The 19798-nt window shown below is 43.4% G+C and overlaps 2 protein-coding genes across 8 annotated transcripts in view; one reads left to right on the top strand and one right to left on the bottom strand.

The window, feature by feature from the left end:
* Nucleotides 1-7838, bottom strand: part of VPS26C (VPS26 endosomal protein sorting factor C) — a 39409-nt gene extending 31571 nt beyond the window's left edge. For 2 of the 3 annotated variants that reach the window (XM_017656896.3, XM_037014770.2), the window contains exon 1: nt 7681-7838. In XM_017656896.3, coding sequence (XP_017512385.3) covers nt 7681-7737 — 57 coding nt within the window. In that variant the 5' untranslated portion in view covers nt 7738-7838. The remainder of the gene's footprint in view (nt 1-7680) is intronic. The other variant, XM_037014771.2, reaches the window with a different exon arrangement.
* A 177-nt stretch (nt 7839-8015) lies between these two features.
* Nucleotides 8016-19798, top strand: part of LOC140848369 (uncharacterized) — a 69087-nt gene continuing 57304 nt past the window's right edge. For 3 of the 5 annotated variants that reach the window (XR_012129135.1, XM_073231365.1, XM_073231364.1), the window contains exons 1-3: nt 8018-8601; nt 12889-12988; nt 15922-16006. Coding sequence is in view for 4 of the 5 variants with exons in the window: in XM_073231365.1 (XP_073087466.1) it covers nt 8070-8601; nt 12889-12988; nt 15922-16006 (717 nt within the window). In the remaining variant the exon portion in view is untranslated. Of the gene's footprint in view, nt 8602-12888; nt 12989-15921; nt 16709-19798 lie in introns of those variants that run through there. The other 2 variants (XM_073231363.1, XM_073231366.1) reach the window with 2 other exon arrangements.

The raw sequence follows: 19798 nt of genomic DNA, 5'->3' as shown, positions 1-19798 counted from the left end.
GAGAACTACATGAAGCATTTTATTGCATTCCAGTTTTCAAACAGGCTTGGAGAATTCTGAATATGCCTTTCATTCATCATATAAGGGTAAGTTTACAACTTAAGAGACAGGCCTTTGCAGGAGTGCCAGATTATTAGTGAGAAAAGAAATCCACTTCAAGTTTAGAGGACTGTGATTTTTAAAAGGTTCACACTTTCCACAAAATTATCCCGAGATCCCTCCTTGCTCAAAGATCTACGTTTTTAAACCATAAGGACTCATGTATCAAGAAACTAGTAATACAAAGAAGAAGAGTTCGGCTTTTTTATACCATTCTAGCTTTGCAAGTTTTCTTCATAATTAACTGTTACGTGTAGGATTTTTCCTCTTCAAGTTTTTAATAAGAAAATTGCAACCACATAAGACAAAATGAAAGTGCAGAGGTTCTTGTGGTAACAGTGACCAGCCCACTGTGCACAGACCCCTTACCACTGCAGCCTGGCTATGCTGCATGGCAAACCTCTTATTTATGTTTTTCATAACATAGTATTTAACAGTGTCATTTTCACGAGTTCGTGTTCCAGGACTTGGAGTATAAAACATCCTGAATTTATAAAAATGAAACAATTGTATTTACATTACAAAAAGCTATACTAGAGGGCATTTTCAGCCAATAGGCTCCTCTGGTGTACTGAAAACGTAATTTGCAATGCATCTGAGTCAAACTCTTTGATCAAGAACAGGTTCATACCACGCAAAGATGCACACAGCACTACCAAAACCACATCCAGCTTTTAGGCACAAATGCTGGGATCTCTTATCTGTTCTCCTTGGTCCCCAGCCCTCCTTCCTCCATGCCCACCATGGACAGACATCCAACAATCTGTAAAGTACCTGTTGGGCATGTGAGCCACTGCAGGTGTACTAACGACATGACTGACATCGAGGCTGACAGTGCAATTCTGAGTGTGAATGGACATGGGAAAGTGTACCGACACCACCCCCTCCAACCATGAGAGCTCCTAGTCTGGGAAACGACCTGTAACGAATGTCTTAAAACATTATCTCATTTAATCCTCACAACAAAACCTTTGAACAGGTATCAGCTCCATTCGGCAGTGGTGAATTAACCCTGGAGCAGGGACACAGAATCCTGGATGTGGGAATACAGAGACATGCTTTCAAATTCTCACGCTTATGTGTGCCCTTGGCATGTCACTGAATTCTCCACTGTGAAATGGGGTCAAAATGCCACCTCTTCAGAATCTGTGAGGATTAAAGCAGTCTGTGGGTGGAAGGGGTGTACTAGTGGGCATTATTATAAAATACTGGTTCAGTGCTCTCATGGGATATTAAAACTTTTGCTGGAAATATGAAATTAGGGAATTTTTCATCACTTCCTGATCATCTCATACCCTACATGGGACTTTGGAAACACAAGTCAACGTCTGGACTCAATGAGAAGAGCTCTCGGGGGAGGGTGCACAGCAACAAAGCTTCAAGCCCAAGGAAGGCCTCCTCTCTAGGTGCTGCATAAACGGCAATGAAATACCAGGGATTCAAATTTTGGATAACTGTCTATTTCTGATTAGAGAGAAGATGACCATATTTATAGAAATTCTGAAGTCTCCATTTCTGTATTTATTTGAATCATTCCCTTAAGAATGATTGTACTAGAACAAATATAAGTCATGGGGGGTTCGTGTGCGGCAGCAGGGCTGTATCAAAATAAGAATTAATCTTACCAGTACCTGTCTGGAATTCATACCTAGAATATTATGTATAATTACAAAGGAAAATCTACAGTATACCTATAAGAATTTTCCCTTTCTGATCAACACATTTATGAAATTATTAGTCTTACGAAGTTTGTTCAAGTATTTAAATAAAACTTTTGAGCACCTACCAGGCGGCAGTACAGAAAGGCCTAGGAACGCAAATACAAACATAACTGAACACTTGCATTAGGCACTCACAGAACCGACTAACTGCAGCAGAAGTTAATCAGTGCAATGACAGAAGTATATATGAGATGTGCTGGTAATCTATTACAGGCTACTGCTGAATCACAGAAAATCCTCTACTCAGCCACAATCTCACTTTCTGTTTTAAAGTTACTCTTCTCATAAGGAATTTTCTAAAATAAACATTTTTAACTTAGAAATTACTGTACACCTATGAGTGCGCATTGTTTTTGTATCAGAAAACACACACTTCTAAACGATTCATGTGTCCAATTAAAAAACCATAATGGGAATGAGAGGACATTTAAGTTGTACAATTATGAAAACACTACACATAAAATCCTGTGGGACATGGCAGTGGAGTGGTGTTTTGGGTCCTCTTGTGGCCCCCTGGGAGCATGAGGCCGCTGAGCCAGGAAGCCTCTGCAGAGTCCTTAGGAGCAGCCTTTTGCCAGCACGTAGGTATAGCTATTCTGCTTTTTATAATCTCTCTCCTGGTCCTCTGCCCCTCTCTAGCAGGACCCAGATGGGGTTACAAACCTGTCTGCTTTATAGTGATTCACCAACCTATTAAAAACAAAAGCCTTGTGGGATGCAACAAGTAGTCCTGAGAGGGAAATGTCTGCATTTTTAAAAGGAGGCTACAATAAACAGCCAACTTACGAAGTTGTTATTTTTAAAAAAGGGCAAAATGAACACAAGGGAAAGAGAAGAAATATTTTGAAAAAATGATGAAGTCGTGTCATTTTAAAAAAATGCTGCCAAATCAGATGAGAAGAAGTGACTGTAAAAGCTTGGGAAATGAAGTAAAAGAAACCTTTTACTGGATTGCTTTGCAAAAGTCTACAAGATCTTATTTACTCTGCGTACACTGTTTGTTCCTTCTGACAGAAACCAGCAGAGCCAGGCGGAAGAAAGACTCTGGCCTGGCACTCCAATTTCAGAACCGGGTTCAAGCATGGCCACCTCAGTGAAACTCCAGAAGGGACTTTTCCCCGAAATGCCCATACCCTACTTTGCTCATCGCACACCACAGACGCTCCTATTCACACGTTAGCATCATCTTCTGTTGACACACTTACTTCTCTCTACTGACTTGTAAGCCTCCTGAGATCAACAGACACTGGTTAAATAAATTCGTCTTGAATAAATAACAATTTAAAGAAGGATGAGATTGATGAGGATGTGGTGATATGGAAAGGTACCCAAGAGAAAGATAACACTGGTAAGAAAAAGAACAAGTTTTGGGTGTGTGTGTCGGGGGGCGGGGGGAGTGTTAAACATGCATACCTATTATTCCCAGAACTGTCTGGGCACACACAAAATGTCAGTGGATACGTCCAGGGACAGGAAAAGGGGTTGGAAAGAGGAGGAAGGTCTTGAGTTTCCACTTTTCAGCCTCTTGTAAAATGTTAAGTTGTTAACACAGCATGCACTATGTTTATGTTTCAAAAAACAATTCAACTATAATTAAAAGAAAACTCCATCACGTTGTCAATTAGCACCTTTTTCTAGGAAAAAACCTCAATGTCAATTTTAAACCCAAGTATATATTGAGTTCTTTGGTGTCTAGAGAATCAAAGCCATTTTCAAATTTTCCCATGATAACTAAGATACTGAAAAGCACAGTATCAGAGTCAGCACATTTTCCGAGTAGAAGTCATAGCAGTTTTTTAAACTGAAATGTTGCAATGCCATTTACAGCACTCTTAAGAAACTAATAACAACTATTAATACATTACAAATTCCTCCATTTTGCATAAAAATGACCTCTCTTAGGGAGGCAGTACAACAATGTTGCATGGACGTGCTGTGAAATCTGACTGAACTGGAATCCAGGCTCTGTCATTGGCTGGGTGATCTTGGGCCATTTATCAACCTGTCCGGGCCTCAGTTTCCTCATGAATAAAACAGGAATGATGCTGCCTGGCTAACAAAACCCTACATCAGTGTACCCCAGGCACCTCAGTGGAATATCAGACTGCTTTACAGGTACGTGGACAAACAGGTTTCACTTGAATGGCACCACTTATGCCTTAAGGATCAGGCTAACGTAGGTGGCAGCCACCTCAAGCAAACCAGGAGTACAGGTATGCTCTGGCAGAATCACTGATGGGTCCCATCTTTAGAAAAGGAATCTTTACCAATGCTGTTGAGATGTTCAGAGAAAATGGAAAACCTGTATGTTGTTAGTTCCACCAGCAGCCAGCTAAGGGTGGGGAAGGTGGGAGAGAGGCCACCCCTTGGACAACCATGCTGTGAGCTACGCATGAAACGTGCACTGCTTGTGAGCACTGGGGCCTCATCGAGCAACTAGCCAGCAAGGATCCTGCCTCCTGGAGCTTGGCAAGCAGCCACCTACCCACCTATCCTGAATCACAGATCACGGAGTCTAACATGTGAGTCACGGGCACGTACGTCCTTTTTGTCACTGGGTTAGATTTACTGGTTTAATAGCTTTTTCTTGGCTTAAAAGCAACCATCTATTTAGGAGAAGTTATACCGGTTTTTCTTTAGTAATCACCATATAAGGTCTCCTTTTGAAATGCATTTAGTGTAAACACTGCCATAAGCCAACAACTGCTAATCTGCTCCTGATAAGGGCACCAAGAGATGTGCACTGGATGGGTGGGGCTGACGCCACCTTCAACTCTGTCACCCACAAGAAGTCCCACAAGGAATGTGTCAGACTTCCAGCTAGGTCAACTTTACCCTTTCATTTCTAGCATCTTCTCTAAATATACTTCCCATTGCTTATACCTCATTTATTTACTGGTTGCAATACAGCTGATACACGGTATTACATTGACTTCTACAACATAGTGATTTGACAGTTATATATATTACTAAATGCTCACCACAGTATAGTTACCATCTGTCATCACACAAAGATATTATAATATTACTGACTATATTCCCTGTCTGTACTTTCATCCCATAATTATTTTATATTAGATGTTTGTGCCTCTTTATCCCCTTCACCTATTTTTACCCCCTTCCCCCACATGGCAACTACCACTTTTTTCTGTGTTTGAGTCTTTTTCTGTTTTGGTCATTTGTTTTTCCAGATTCCACATATAAATGAAATCAAGTGGTATTTGTCTTTATCTGCCTGGCTTATTTCACTTAGCATCATACCCTTTAGGTCCATCCATGCTGTCACAAATGGCAAGATTTCCTTCTTTTTATGCCTGAGTAATATTGCTGTTCTGTATATGAACCATGTCTTCTTTAGCCATTCATCTATTGATGGACACTTAAGTTGCTTCCACATCCTGGCTACTGTAAAAAGTGCTGCAATGAACATAGAGGTGCATGTATCTTTCTGTTTTGGTGATTTTGTTCTCTTTCAGGAAATTCCCCCAAGTGGAATTACTACTTGTACCATATTTAAAACCACAGAAAACACCTCAGCATCTCAGCTGGAGTAACATCTGAAAAGAATGTGCTAACTTTTTAATGAAATAACATTAAAGCAAATTGTATACAGTCCCCAGTCACTACCTTCCCCAATTCCTATTCTGAACTTTTCCAAGCTTTGGAAAGTTAGGAGAATACAAAGTAGAAGAGAACTTGGAACTCTCATACACTGATGGAATGTAAAGTGGTGCAGATCCTTTACAAAACAGGTTGGTAGGTCTTCAAAAAGTTAAACATAAAATTACCATATCACCTAACAACTCCACTCCTCACTATATATCCAGAATAAATGAAAACATATGTTCACACAAAAACTTGTATTAGAATGTTCACAGTAGTATTATTCATAAGAGCCAAAAAGTGAAAACAACCCAGATGTCCATCAACAGATGAAAGGATAAATACAATGCAATGTGGCATATCAACACAATGGACTATTACACAGCCATAAAAAGGAATGCAGCACTAATACATGCTACAATTTGTATGAACACTGAAAACATGTGCTAAGTGAAAGAAACCAGTCACAAAAGGCCACATACTGTATAAACTCTACTTATATGAAATGTCCAGAATGGGCAAATCAAGGAGACAGAGTAGATCTGTGATTGCCAGGGGCTGAGAAGTGAATATTAATGGGTGGAGGGTTTCTTTGTGGGCTAATGAAAATGTTCTAAAATCGAGAGTGGTGATGGTTGCGCAATTCTGTGAACACATTAAAACTACCAATTCTATACTTTAAATTTTAAGTGCATTTGAATTTTTTAAAGTGCATTTAAGTGAAATTTAAGGCATTTGAATTTGATGTCAATAAAGCTGTTAGTTCAAAAAAAAAGTACAAAGTAGACCCATATAGCCTTCAACTGGATTCACCAATTATTAATTTGCTTTCTTTCTTCTCACATGTCAGCTCACACACACACACACACACACACACACACGATTCATAGCTGGACCATTTAAAATTTATTGTTGCAACACTTTACTTCTAAATACTTCAGCATGTTGGAATACTCTACAAAACCAAAATATGAAGATCACACTCAGGAAATTATCACCAATACAAAACTATTATTTAATATACAGTCCATATTCAAATTTACTTATCAGAAAGTATGTACTGTATTTGGTTGTTCTGTTTAGTCTCTTAAACTACAAAAATTCCTCTTTAATGACATTGATATTTTTGGAGAATCCAGGTCAATTACTTCACAGAATGTTCCTCAGTTTGGATATGCCTGGCAGTGTCCTTATTAATGGATTTAGGTTAAGTACTTTTGGAGGGACTACTACACAAACCAGGTGTGTCCTTATCAGTGCATCATGCCAGAACCCTGTTATTAATGCCAAGACATGTCAGTCTCATTAGTGGTGATGTTCCAAGTGGAGTTCACTGTTGGTCTTGGTTAGATTAGTAACTACCAGATTCCTTCATTATAAAGGTACCCTTTTCCCTTTGTAATTAATAAACTTGGAGGTGACCATTTGAGACTGTATAAATATCAGGTTTCCCCAACTGTCTTGCACCAAAGGTGTAAGCACCCATTCATGATCTGTCTGGTATTCTACCCCTTTTGATGCTGACCTGCATTTATGTGACAAGCACTACCCTCAATTTTCTCCCAGTGTGAGACCCAACTGTGATTTCAACACTGGGGGCACATTAGAATCACACACTTGGATCTCTGGGGGATGGGACCGGGATAATCATTCCTTAAAACTTCCCAGGGATTGAGTTTGACAGTAGAGTGGAGGTTCCCCAAATTAGAGGAATCTTGCACCATCCTCATTTGGCAAAAAGGAAACTGAGGCCCGAGAAGATTAAGTGATTGGCCAAAGGCATTAAACCTGTTAATGGCATAGTCTAGATTTTCATTTTTTTGGATTTGTATTTTAAAATGCCACTCCTGTACGTCATTCAAAGAATACAACAGGAGTAAGCAGTAACTTTTGTAATGGTGTTAAATGCTGATCACGGCCTAAGGCGCATATTTGTGCTTTCAAGGTTAACCCTGACTTTCATTAGACCGTCGCACTGCCTTACAAGTGAGATGGGGGCGTGTGGTCATCGCCCTCAGTGCTCGCGGAGACAGCACAAGCCCTATGTTCAAGGGGCCAGATGCACAACAATGCAGCCCATGTGCCCTCCCCGCACGCCCCCCCGACCCCGCCCGAGCCTTCGTCTGGCAGCCGGCCGCGCGCGCGAAGCACCTGGAGGGGTCGCACCTGGAGGAGCACCCTGCTCCGCCCGCAGACACCCAGGAGCGCGCGGGGCCCTAGAGACGACGGATCCTGCAGACACGCCCACCCTACTTACCCCGGCATGATAAACCTTGTTTGCTCTTTTAATCTTAATGTCCAGAGAGGTCCCCATCTCCAATACAACGCTGCAGGCACCACTTCCTGCTGCTCGTGACCTGAGGGAAGTACAGTCGCCCCGCCCCACCGAACCGGGGCCCCGCCCCTTTCTTCGCTCGGCGGGCAGTTGCGTCACGTGACCTCGCGCTCTACGCCGGATCGCTTCCCCCTCTTCCCTCCTTGCGACGCAGGTGTGGTCTCACTCTTAGCCCCGCCCCCGCCGAGCGTGAGGGGCGGACCAGACTCGTCCCACCCCTTCCGTAAAGACAGCCTGAATACCGGAAATGCCCTCCTCCTCGCCCGTTTACTGGAGGGAGGGGGAAACGCTTTCTCCCGGCATGCTCCGCGATGAGGGGCAGGGCCGAGGCCGTATCCGGGGCAAAGCCCAGGCTGGGAGACCCAGGCTCCCGTCAGGCCGCGCGGCGCAGTGGTACGGCGCTATTGAGCTGGCTGGGAGGCGGTCCTAACGGGCAATGGCGCTCCCGCCCCAGCCTCCTTCCTCTCGTCACCTCCAGTCCGTCCCCACTTTCCACTTTTCTCTCGGGCCAGGCGTCTGTCCCCGGCACGGCGGCGCTCCGAGTCTGCAAAGCGCCGGTGAGCGAGCCGCCCGGAGCCAAGGGCTCGCTGTGCTCTGACCACGGCGCTGGGTCACCCGCCGCTCGGGGCCGCGGGACCTTGTGGGTGCTGAATATTCGCATTCTTGCTCGGAGTGTGGGAGGCGCGGCTCCCCGGCCCTGGACGCCGGCCGTGCGTGGAAGGGAAGAGCTCGAGGCCGACAGGACCTGCCTGGTTCCCTCCGGCCAGCAAGAGCTGACAGCCACCCTCAACAGAAATTGCTTGTGGGGAGTAGCCTCCGGGCGGGGCAGCAGTGCAGTGTTAGGTAACACACTACGTTTACTAAAATAAAATCCTTGTAAATGTTTTAAACGAGGACTTTTCCATTAAGCTGGAAGTTATAACAGTTCATTATTTTGGTAACTGGCAATGCAGTGAAGAAGTGCTTTTTGTTAAATTCCTTAGTTATGATATTTTTTTTTTAAAGTGACTTTCAGAATTGCATCAGAAATTTTCTGTAAAACAATAGCATGAATTAGTATCACGAGTGCCTCCCTCTTGAGAACTTCAGGTGTTTTCTAGGACAACACTGATGCTGTTATAGCTGCAATTGATTTTGAAGGTTGATACAAGGTGGTACTCCAATATTCAGGTTTCTGTCTACAGCTCCTCTCTGCCCTCAGGGCTTCCGTCTCTGTCTTGGCCATCTTTCTGGCAACTCAAACTCAGCAATTCTGAAACAGTTCATGAAGGACTTTATTCATCACAGTTTAGTCTTTGCAGTTCAAGAAGTGGATCTCTCTCCACTAGACTCACCCATCATTTCCAACTGCTAAAATATCAATCTCAGTAGACAAAGCAGGGTAACAGGAAAAGAAACACCTTACAAGGATCCACATTTCAGACTTCTTTGCTTCAGCAAACCTGCTTTATGCTAACTTTACAACAGAAAATTTTTTGCTCCTTGAGAAGTGTGCCATATTTTACTCATCTTTGTAGGTCGTACACAGTTTTAACAGAATGCTTGTGCAATGCAAACAGCTTTTAGTTCCAGCACTTTATGTAATCAGTTTGTTGAGGCCTCTCTGTGATGGCTTCCAAAAATGAAACAGTCCACTTTTCTCCAAACATTGCACTTTGGAATCTTTTCCATCCCTTAACCACATCTAGGTGATATTGGTAATTCTCGGACCATGTCAGAGTGTTAGTCTCATGGCTTGAGTAGGCCCCTAGATACTTAATGAAGGTAAGAGGGTGCAAGTCCTGGTTCTGACTCTCAGACACATTCCTAATGTTCTCTTCAAGGCCTGGCTGCTTCTGTGTTGAAGCACATATCTCTCAGCTGACCACCGCTGGACTTGTCTTAGTTGATCCCTGCTTCTCCAGATAGCTCCCCCTTATTTGAATCTCCTTTCATGGGGCACATGTGGGAAGGGATGGTGGGCTTCTCCCCTGTGTACATGTGCAAAGAAGATCTACCTGCAGCTTGATATTTTCCATTATCCACTGCCAGTGCAGCAGTACACCCTGACTCCTGGGTGAGAGTCCAGCCAGACAGCTTAAGACTTGTTTTATCTTAGCTAAGTCACTCTTCAAAACTGGCCTTCAGCTTTGCCCAGCTTCATGGTCTGTTGGGGAGGCACAGTCCATACCTCATGAGTCGTCAACTTAGGGTACAAAGACCTCTTCCATTCACCCCAGCTTGGGACCACTCTGAAGGAAAATTTCAGCTCAAAAAGTTATATTAGTTACTTATTCCTACATAACAAATTACCCCAAATAGTCATTTAAAATAAACATTAATGATCTCCTTTGGGGGTTAGGAACTGAGGAGCAGCTTCACTGGGTAGTCTGGTTCAAGGTCCTCGGTGATTGCAGTCAAGATGTTGGGACCACAGTCATCCTGGGGCTTGATGGAGCTGGAGGGGCCACTTCCAACATGGTGCCCTCTGGTGGCTGTGGGCTGGGGCCTCACAGCAGAGCTGCTAACTTCTCCCAGACCGGTGATCCTGGAGGGAGAGCAAGCAGGGAGCTGCCCCGCCCTGTATGGCCTAGGCTCTGGATATTCTCATCCACTTTCCTTCTGTTCCTTAGAAGAGGGCTGCTGAATCTTGTTCACATTCTAGGGAAGGGGAATTTGTGGACATATTTTAAACCACTCTGCTCCCATTGGATGGAGAACCTTTGTTGTGTCTGCATCACAGTTAAGCTTTTCCCTCTGCCCAACCGAATCCTGCTTCCCTCACCCCCACCCCTCCACACCCACAGCACCTCCTAATAGACGTCCTGCACGTTAGCCTGTTCCTGGCAGCCCAACCTGCAACAATCCTATCACACAGGCTTCCTGACTTTACCTTCTCTGAGATTCTGTGGAACAGTCTCAGTACCTTCTTTACGGGGAAGGTGACCAGATTCATAACAGCTCACATATTTATCAAGTACTTGCTGTGTGCCAGGTACTCTTCTAAGCACTTTAAATGTTTTAATTTATTCCATCATTGTCATAATCTTATGATAAAAGTACAGTTATGGTTTATTCCCCTTATTTCCATCCCAAAAGGGAAAAACAGAGAACAGAAAGATCCATGTACTTATCCAAGGCCATGTAGCAACCAAGTGAAAGCCACTCATTTTGATTCCAGAACTCACACCTGTGTCACCAATCACCAGGCAGACACCTGGACCTAAAGCCAGGGGGCTCAGGATCCTAATGAAAAGGGAGGGCAAAGGACTGCTGATCACATGAGAGACTCAAGCAGGGAGGGGCATGATGTTATGGTCAAAGGTGACTTCATAGAAAGGAATGGGGGTCGTTTTATCAACTGATGGTGAAGACACAATATAAAAACCATGGCCAAGATGTATCTGGAGACTGAAGTGTGAAAATAACGTGGGCAGGGCTCATTCTTCCGAGGGCTGAGGGAAAGCTCTGCTCCGGGCTTCTCTTTGGTGTGCCAATGGCTATCTTCTCTCTTGTTCCTTCACGTGCTCTTCTTTTTATGCATCTTCATCTCCACCTGGCATTCTCCCCATATGTGTGCCTGTCTCCAAATTCCCCTTTTTTCAAGTACACTGTTCTATCGTATTAGGGTCCATACTAATGACCTCATGTTAACTTGACTACCTCTGTAAAGACCTTCTCTCCAAACAGTCACATTCTGAGGCAGGGCTTCAACATATAAATTTGATGGGGATGCGGTTCAATTTGTAACATATAGCAACAATATCTATACAACAAAAATATTTAGACATATAAATATAAAAGACATACAGTTGGTAGAAAATTTTAACACAACAGTCATTCAGAGATTGAGTGCATAAAAAATAAAGACAGAATTTTAATAAGAGGTACAATGAACAAATAACTTGGAGTCACAGGGAAATATTCTTTTCAGGTGTCTGTATGTATTTATAAGCATTGATACAGGGTGCCACAAAGGAAATCTCACTTTCAGTTCTGTACAGTCCAGATACTTGAACCCCCTCAAATTTTACCTCCTTGGAAATCAAGACATACTTATCTAAATATGTTAGGTCAAGGAGTAAATAAAAATACAATAGTTAACTAAAACCAATAAAGTGTGAGTGCATCAAACCAAAACCTATGGGATACTGTGGGGAAAATGAAAGTTCTTATGGCCAGGATCCTCACCTGACCTGAAACTACTTGATGATGTAATTGGCCTCCTGCTAGGCTACTGCTCCCACACCCATTACCAATGAGCTATTCCTGACTAAGTCACTAAATGAAGAGCTCTACCCAGAACTCTGGGAGGAGGCAGACACGGAGGTAGATTACGTGCCTGCAGACTACTGGATGCAGACGTAATCCTAGTGCTTGATTTACTGTCAGGAGAATAAAGCCAGGTATAAACCCTTTTACCCAAAGAACACTCTTGTCATTTCTGGATCTTACCGAATCCATAGTGAACTTGCCAGGGGCTGAAACCCTAAGGCAAGACAGATACACCAAAGAAAGTATTCTCTGAAAAGTTACTATAAAAGAGTTAAAAAGTTTGGCCACCGTGAAATTATATGATATGTGGGATTTGCTTTAAAATAGCTCCAAGAGGAGGGTGAGAAGAAAGAAGAAGGGAAGTCATGGCTGGGGTGGGGCCGGGCGGGAGGCAAAACAGATGTGGATAATTATTGAAGCCGAGTGATGGGGATACAGAGATTTATTATACTGTTCCCTCTGCTTTTTGGCAATGTTGCAATTCCATAATAGAAGGAGACAATATTTAAAAAATATTAGCAAAAGGGTTTTTTTATCCCTTGTGGTTCCTAGCAAGTGATCCCTACCCCCCACCTCTCCCTCCACCAGATTTATGCTGTGAACCACAAAGTGATGAAGAGCACTTCCCCAAAGACATGAAATGGGTTTGGTCTAGAGGAAGAGGTGCAAAGAGAGACTGCAGAAAAACATCTTGGGGTGGGGTCTGGCTGTCCGGCCTCCGGAGTCAACATCCCAGGTCAGGGTGGGGGTGGGCAGGACTATAGAAAATGACAGAAAACTCAGAAAGCCTGAGTGAAGGATTAGAAAAGCCCTTAAGAGTGAGCTTCAGGCTGACTTAGCAGGTGAGACCTCAAACTTCTTCTATTGTCCCTCTAGTGTGGCACTGCTGTGCTGAAATGGGGCCACAGATTGCTCCGGCTGGGACATTGGCCAAGGTCCATGGTGTTTTTCAACCACAAGTCTCTCCTGACCTCAGGTAAAATACTTCAGGGAGAAGGCAAGAAAGAGGGGGATGTGGGAAGAGTGTGTAAAACACTATCTACTGAGTCCCAACTGAGTAGTAAGATTGATTTTTCCCCCACCTTCAGCAGAAATGGTTGCTGGAGAGCTAAATGGTTGGTGGGTTAATTTATAGAGAAATGAAGACTGTTACTTTTTGGGCCATTTATGTATTGTGCCTGTAAATTTTAAAACAGCTACACATACAAAAATCAATAGGCATTTCTATTTAACAGCAATAACCAGTTAGAAAATGAAAGGAAAATGGGGAATTGTGTGCTCAATAGCAATAAAAACATAAAACATTTGGAGTAATTTGAATGTAATATATGTTGGAGTTACAAGAATAAAGCTATAAGGCTGAATTAAGAAATACGAAAAATGAAAAAAGGAGAGATGTAGAGTGTTTCTGAAGAAATCTAAATGTGTTTAAATGTCATGTCTTGTAAAATTAATTTTTAGTCTTAATTAATTTCTCTCAGCATAGTTCTCCATGAGGAAATCTAATGAAATTTCTTCTGGTTTGTGTTGTTCCCTTTCCATTTACCTGTCATGATGTAGGGTGTCATTTACCATGGAGACACGGCCACTGTGCCAATTCTGGCCTCCCTACAGCATCTCAACGATGGACAATCATGCCCTAAGCGCTTGTGTAGTGGAGTTATTCAAAATTCTAAAGCTTAAATCCATTAAAAGCAGGTGTAGCCAGAACTTATGCAAAACAAGCCCCCCAAAATGTGTACTGTGGGGTAGAGCTAGTAATTCTGAAAAGAATAGAAGACGATATCTTGTAAAAGATCATGGGGAAAATCATCAAAATTATCTTGCTTTCCTGCCATTGTTCATGAATGCCTAAGAACACGTCAAGGATGGGGCTAATTGAAGTTTAAACATGACAGTGGCCTGGGTCCCCTCCAGCTTCTGTATCAATGTGGGAGTGCGGGCTGGTCTCCTCCAGGAAGGCCGGTGGCGAGGAGGCATCAGGTGCTGCCACAGCCCAACAGGGAAGCTCCCCACCTTGGTTCACCCCCACTGCCCCTGACTGAGCAGGGCCATAGCTGCCCCCAGGGGCTCATCCCCCAGATGAGGTGTCCTTTGTCCCATCTCGGTTACAACCTCCCTGGTTTGTTTTCTCCATCATCATGGGGCTCTGCTTGGCCTGCCTGGCAGTCTCTGTATTAGTCCTGAACTGAGTGCAAAATGTTGTATTAGGTAATCTTTGTTAAATAGATAGATATAGATATAGATATGGATATGAATATAGATATAGATATAGATATAGATACACATAAAGTGAAAATAGAGAAGGATCTGGAAAAAAGGAAATGTTGGATAACTCTACAGAACTCCACCTCAAAATTTCAGTTTTAAAGTTATAAATCCACATGATCAGAGCAATGGCACAAAGAGCTCAGGATATAACCTTTAAGAATATTTGTAGTCTGCTGTCCTAGGGAATAGCTACTAAACTGAGCAGGCATGTTTGTCAGGCACCTTGAGGGCATCTATGACTCAAAGGTCATAATCAAATAAGAGAGATTGGTGGATATGTGATAAAGCAAACTAGTGCAAAGTGTTCTAGAATCTAGGTGGCTGATAGGGCTGCCAACTGTATGATTTTTCTCAGCTCCTCTCTGTTTGAAAGCTTTAAAATAAAAGCTCAGAGTGAAAATGGGAATAGAGATACTTAAACAATTTACAGGGAAAATATATTATTCATTTGGTCAGTTTCTCACATCTATTTACCGGATGCCAATCACATATTATGCTAAATCCCGAGGACTCACTGGGGAATAAAGCAGAAAGTCTCCCCTTCATTTGATTACAGCCCAAAAGGGAAGGAGGATGACTGAACAAGTAATTCTGGTAGTGTAAAGAGGTATTGTAGGCTTACTCTAGTGACTCATTTTACCCTGATCACCTCTGTAAAGACCCTAACTCCAAGAAAGGTCACATTCTGAGGACGCTGACATAACTTTTTGGAGGGATACAATTCAACCTCAACATGAGACTATCAGTTTTACATTTTAGAAAGATCCTTCTGGCTGAAACATGCAGAATATGTTGGAGAGTAACATCTCACTAGATATCTTGGTTAGAAGATGTTTGTAGAACTCTTAGCAAGAGATAATAGTAACTGGACAATGAGTATAGTCATAATGTAGGGTGGAAAGAAGAGGGCTGACAGAGAACATTTTAGGAGCTAGCCCTGATGTGGCTTGATTATTAAAGAGATATGAGCTGGAAAAGTGAGAGAGGTTTTACCTGTAGATGAGGAATCTGGTCCCTTGTCTTAGACAAAGCCCCATTCCCAAGAGATGTGCCCATGGGGTCTTCAGGAGACTTATGGTGAGCCGCCTTCCTGGCTTCCTAGTTCTCCGGGCACTGGAGCCTTACTTCTGCCCTGAGATGTGCCTCTCCAGCCGCCACACCCCCATTCAGTCAGAATTCAAATGATCCATTCAGTAGGTCATTCACTACATTCTGAGTTCTGCAGGAAAAACTCCTCTGCTTACTTCTGGAGTCATCGAACTTCCACTTCATGTTCTTCTGTGGAAGGTATTTCTGTGAATGGCTCACTCTCTCTCTCACTATTTTTTTAAGGGAACATTGGGTGAAGTGCTACACAGAGGGTACCTGTTGCATTATGCCAAAGATCTGCATGAGAATATTAGCAGTAGGTAAAAACTGCCTTCCAGGACTTAGTATGCTTGCATGTGAATTAAATTCATTTTCCACCTGAAAACACACTTTCAATCTTAATGATATGGTCAGGAGCTCTGGAGGGAATGCTAGGTGTCCCCCTGTAGATGTCCTCCCCTTCCTCTGTAGTGGAAACCCCAATGTTTTTAGCCAGGCAGGTGGCTACCCAGAATAACCCATACATTTCTCAGTCACCTTTGTTGCTAGGTGTGGCCATAGGATGAAGTTCCAGCCAATGGGATGGCAACGGAAGCCAAGAGTGCACCTCCTGGGAAATATCTTTAAAGAGAAGGTACAAGTCATTTTTGCCACTTCCTCCTGCTACTGGTTAGAATTTGGGGCATGTTGGTTACAGTTTGAGGTGTCCTCTTGGACCATGAGGTGAAGACTCCCTACTGAAGATGGAAGAAGGACAAGGCAGAAGGTGCCTGAGCTCCTCATGACCAAGGACTCTGCATACTGGCCCCAACCGTCTACATTTATGTGTGAGAGAAATAAACTTCTTTCTTGCTGTGGTAGACAGAATAATACTCCCCTCCACCCTGCAAAAAAAGATATTCCATACTAGTTCCTGGAAACTATGACTATGTTACTTTACAAAAGGGAATTTGCATATGTATTTAAGTTAAGGATCTTGAGATGGGCAGACTATCCTGGATTTTGGGGGCTGTGGGCAGGCCTCTTAAGACAGAGGTATAGGAATGTCAGAGACAGAAAATGGAGTGTGAGACTGGAAGCGTCCGAGGCTGGAGTGCTGTACCTTGGAAATGGGCTGAAGGCCCTCCAACCAAGGAATGCAGACAGCCTTTAGGAACTGGAAAAGGCAGGGAAACAGGTTCTCCCCTGGAGCCTCCAGAAGGAATTTGGCTTTGCAGAAACTTGATTTTAGTTCTAGAAGTTTCTCACTTTAGACTTATAACCTCCAGAACTGTCAGAGAATAAACAGTGTTGTTTTGAGCCACTAAATTTGGGGTAACTTATTACAGCAGCCATAGGAAGGTAATGTACCTACTTAAGTGACCATTATTTTGTGATTTCTGACACTTGCTGCTGATCCTAACTAATACAGAATTCAGACATGGGAAGTGGGCAAACGTACGTGACAGAACCTCAGATGCCAGTGCCTTAGCTGTTGGATGGAAAGGACTCAGATACTGCAGGTGTGGAAAGCGGTGACGTTTTGTGCATGGGAATGAGCTGTTTGGTGACACGTTCCCTGAGCTGCTTTAGAAAGCATACTGCCTGCTGACAAGGCTGAGCTTTAGGAAAAATGGTTGGAAAAATTCAGAATTTGGAGCATGTTCAGCAGCTTCCTGCCACTTCCTGCAAAGTCTAAGAGAAAGGTGAACTCGGGGACAAGCCAGCCAGCCTGGAAACAGAATGGGCGTATTGTTCTGCCAAGGAAGCCCTTTACCTTGGAGTAAACAATGTAATTTGACTGATAAACTGATCATTTGGGGTCTTGCTGGGTTAAAAAACCTGCCTGCTTCCATTCACCAAGCATAGGCAGCCTGTGCAGACAGTTTTACTGAGGCCTCAAAGTTTTACAAAGAGCTTTGTATCCCAATTGTTCTGCCAGACATCAAGAGCCAGTCCAGAGACAAATGCCAGTGTATCGATGTTATCTCCCTAAACACGCCCATCATTCCATAGGGCCTGAAGTTAGTGATGATTGAATTGAAGAGAAGGGCATGGGGGGAGCATAGCAGATAATTTTTGGGAGGTAAATATGTCTCAAATATTTTAATTCAAAAGTATTACTCATTGTTTACCTGAAATTCAGGTTTAACTAGGATTCCTGTTTTCTCAGGAATTGCTAAATCTGACAATCTTAAAGGGGGACAGACCAGAAACAAACATATCAGAAATCCACTATTTTTGTGAGGGCATTCATTATATTGTTAAAGAAACCACAAACTAGCTGCAAATGCAGTGACTGGACAACCCGTGAAGCACCTCCCAGGTCCATATCTGTTCAGCTGCCAGACGCGTATGCCTGCTAATGATCACTTCCGGTGTGGTTTTTAAAGATGAGGGAAAGGAAGTCCTTCTGTGGGTTGTGACCTAGAGGATAATGGGAAAGAGCCAAAGGTATTCAGAGGGGCTGACCAAATAATTTATTGTATTGTCAGAGAAGGGGGTCCTCCCCATTCCTGCTCCCAGAGAATCTAGACCAAGAATACTGAGTGTTTCCCATGAGCCCCTTTTTCCAAATGGGGGTTTTTATTTTAACTACCTTCTCTGACTGCACCGTTGTGTGTTGCTCATTTTGAAGCAGGTAACTTTTCTTTAAGTTCATGGGTTTGCAGCCCGCAAGGAGCCCCTGGGCACAGATGGAGAGCTCTGTACACCTCCCAGGATGCAGGCCATTGAGCTGGAGGATGTGCCTGAACAGGACTTTGAGGCTGTTGCTCTTGGGAAAGGTAGAAATCTGTACAAATGTGGGAAGAAAGAGGTGTATAGATATTTGGGCGGCCAAAATGGTAAGTGAGTTTTGTGGCAGTTGGCTTTTCTCTTCCAAGATTCTCCCCCTCTCCTATAGCAGAAAATCTTCTATGGCAGCATCCTGGGGTGTCATAATTAAGCTACAAGTTTATTTAGGATAGACAGGTAAGTCCTGCAGCTCACAGAGCCTCTGACCACAGGCAGGCTTGTGCCATGTGCTATGATTGGGGAATGGTTCGATGCCATGCTGTTAGACTGAACAGTCCATATAAAACCACTCACACTTCTGAGACCAGTTACAGGTTTGGGGGATTCCAAATACCACCCTCAGTATAAAGAATTCACTGGGAAGTCTCACAGAACTCACTAAACGCTGGTGTGTTCCTAGTTACAGTCAACTACAGCAAAAGGACCCAAATTAGGACTGGCCAAGGGAAGGAGCGCATAGAGCAGGCTCCAGGAAAGTGCCCCCTGTCCTCTCCCCGTGGAGTCACGGGCAGCACTGCTCTCTGGCCCTGGGCACTGCCCACCAGGAAGCCCACGCCAGCCCTGAGTCCAGAGTTTACTGGGACCCCACCATGCAGTCATGCTGATTTCCCACAGACCTGATCTCAGTCTCAAGCCGGTCTTGAAGTTGAATGAAAAGCACGCGTCCTAAAGGCCACACCCTAATTCACAGACTTCTTGGTATGGCCAGTCCTCGATCTAGACAGACACTCCTGTGGAGCACGAAACAAAGCAGAGCCCCATTTTTTTTCCTTTTTTTTTTTGAGAGGACATCTCTCATATTTAGAGCCCCATATTTTAACTCAGCACAAAACACCCAGAATCAAGTCCTCAACCTCTCGTGCCTCTATCTAGCTGTGACTATGTGACTAGGTTCTAGGCAGTGTGATGTAAGTGGGGTGGGATTTGCCACTTCTGGGAAGTGTCCTTAAGAAGAGGGGCTTGCCCTCCCCTCCTTTCTTTTTGCTGCCTAGATGTGCTTGGGGAGATGTTTTAGCCCATAAAGTCAAGCTTTGTATTAAGGACTGAGAGCAACCAGGTAGAAGGAGCATGCATTCCTGTTGATGGAGGCATCCTTCCTGTGACTGTTTAGAGAAGACATTTAAATCATGTTTAAGCCACTGGCACTTTGGGTTTCCTGTCACATGCAGCAGGATTTAATAGCAGCATTTGCTTGAAACTTACTTTTAGATTGTTTACATCCAGATTTGTAAACCTCTCTGTTCACTCTTCTGTGGTTGCTGTCTTTAATCCCACTCACCTGCATGCTGTCAGGTCCTTCTAGTCATTGCCTCTCCGTGCTGGCCTTCCTCACATCCAGGCATTTTATTTTCCACTTTAAGCTGAGGACCGGAAGGGGCTATTTTCTGGCTATATCACCATCACACTTCCATGACTAACCTATTGGAGATTTGACGTTACAACTAAACTTTATGTCTACACTTGCAGGTCAATTTTCTTGGTACACCTTTTAAAAATTATAGACCAATATTTGTCTAATCAGAAAGAGGATGTATAGACTGTTTACAACTGATATTTGAATCTTACCCACATTTTGTCAAAATGTACTGGAGTTCCCTATGCCCAGTTGTTTCACATCATGTATACAGAGAACAAGATAAACACTTAAGTC

This window comes from Manis javanica, chromosome 3 (genome assembly GCF_040802235.1).
Source record: "Manis javanica isolate MJ-LG chromosome 3, MJ_LKY, whole genome shotgun sequence".
NCBI classification, from domain to species: Eukaryota; Metazoa; Chordata; class Mammalia; order Pholidota; family Manidae; genus Manis; species Manis javanica.
Note: the sequence above shows the minus strand (reverse complement) of the source record. Positions and strands in the feature narration are given on the sequence as shown.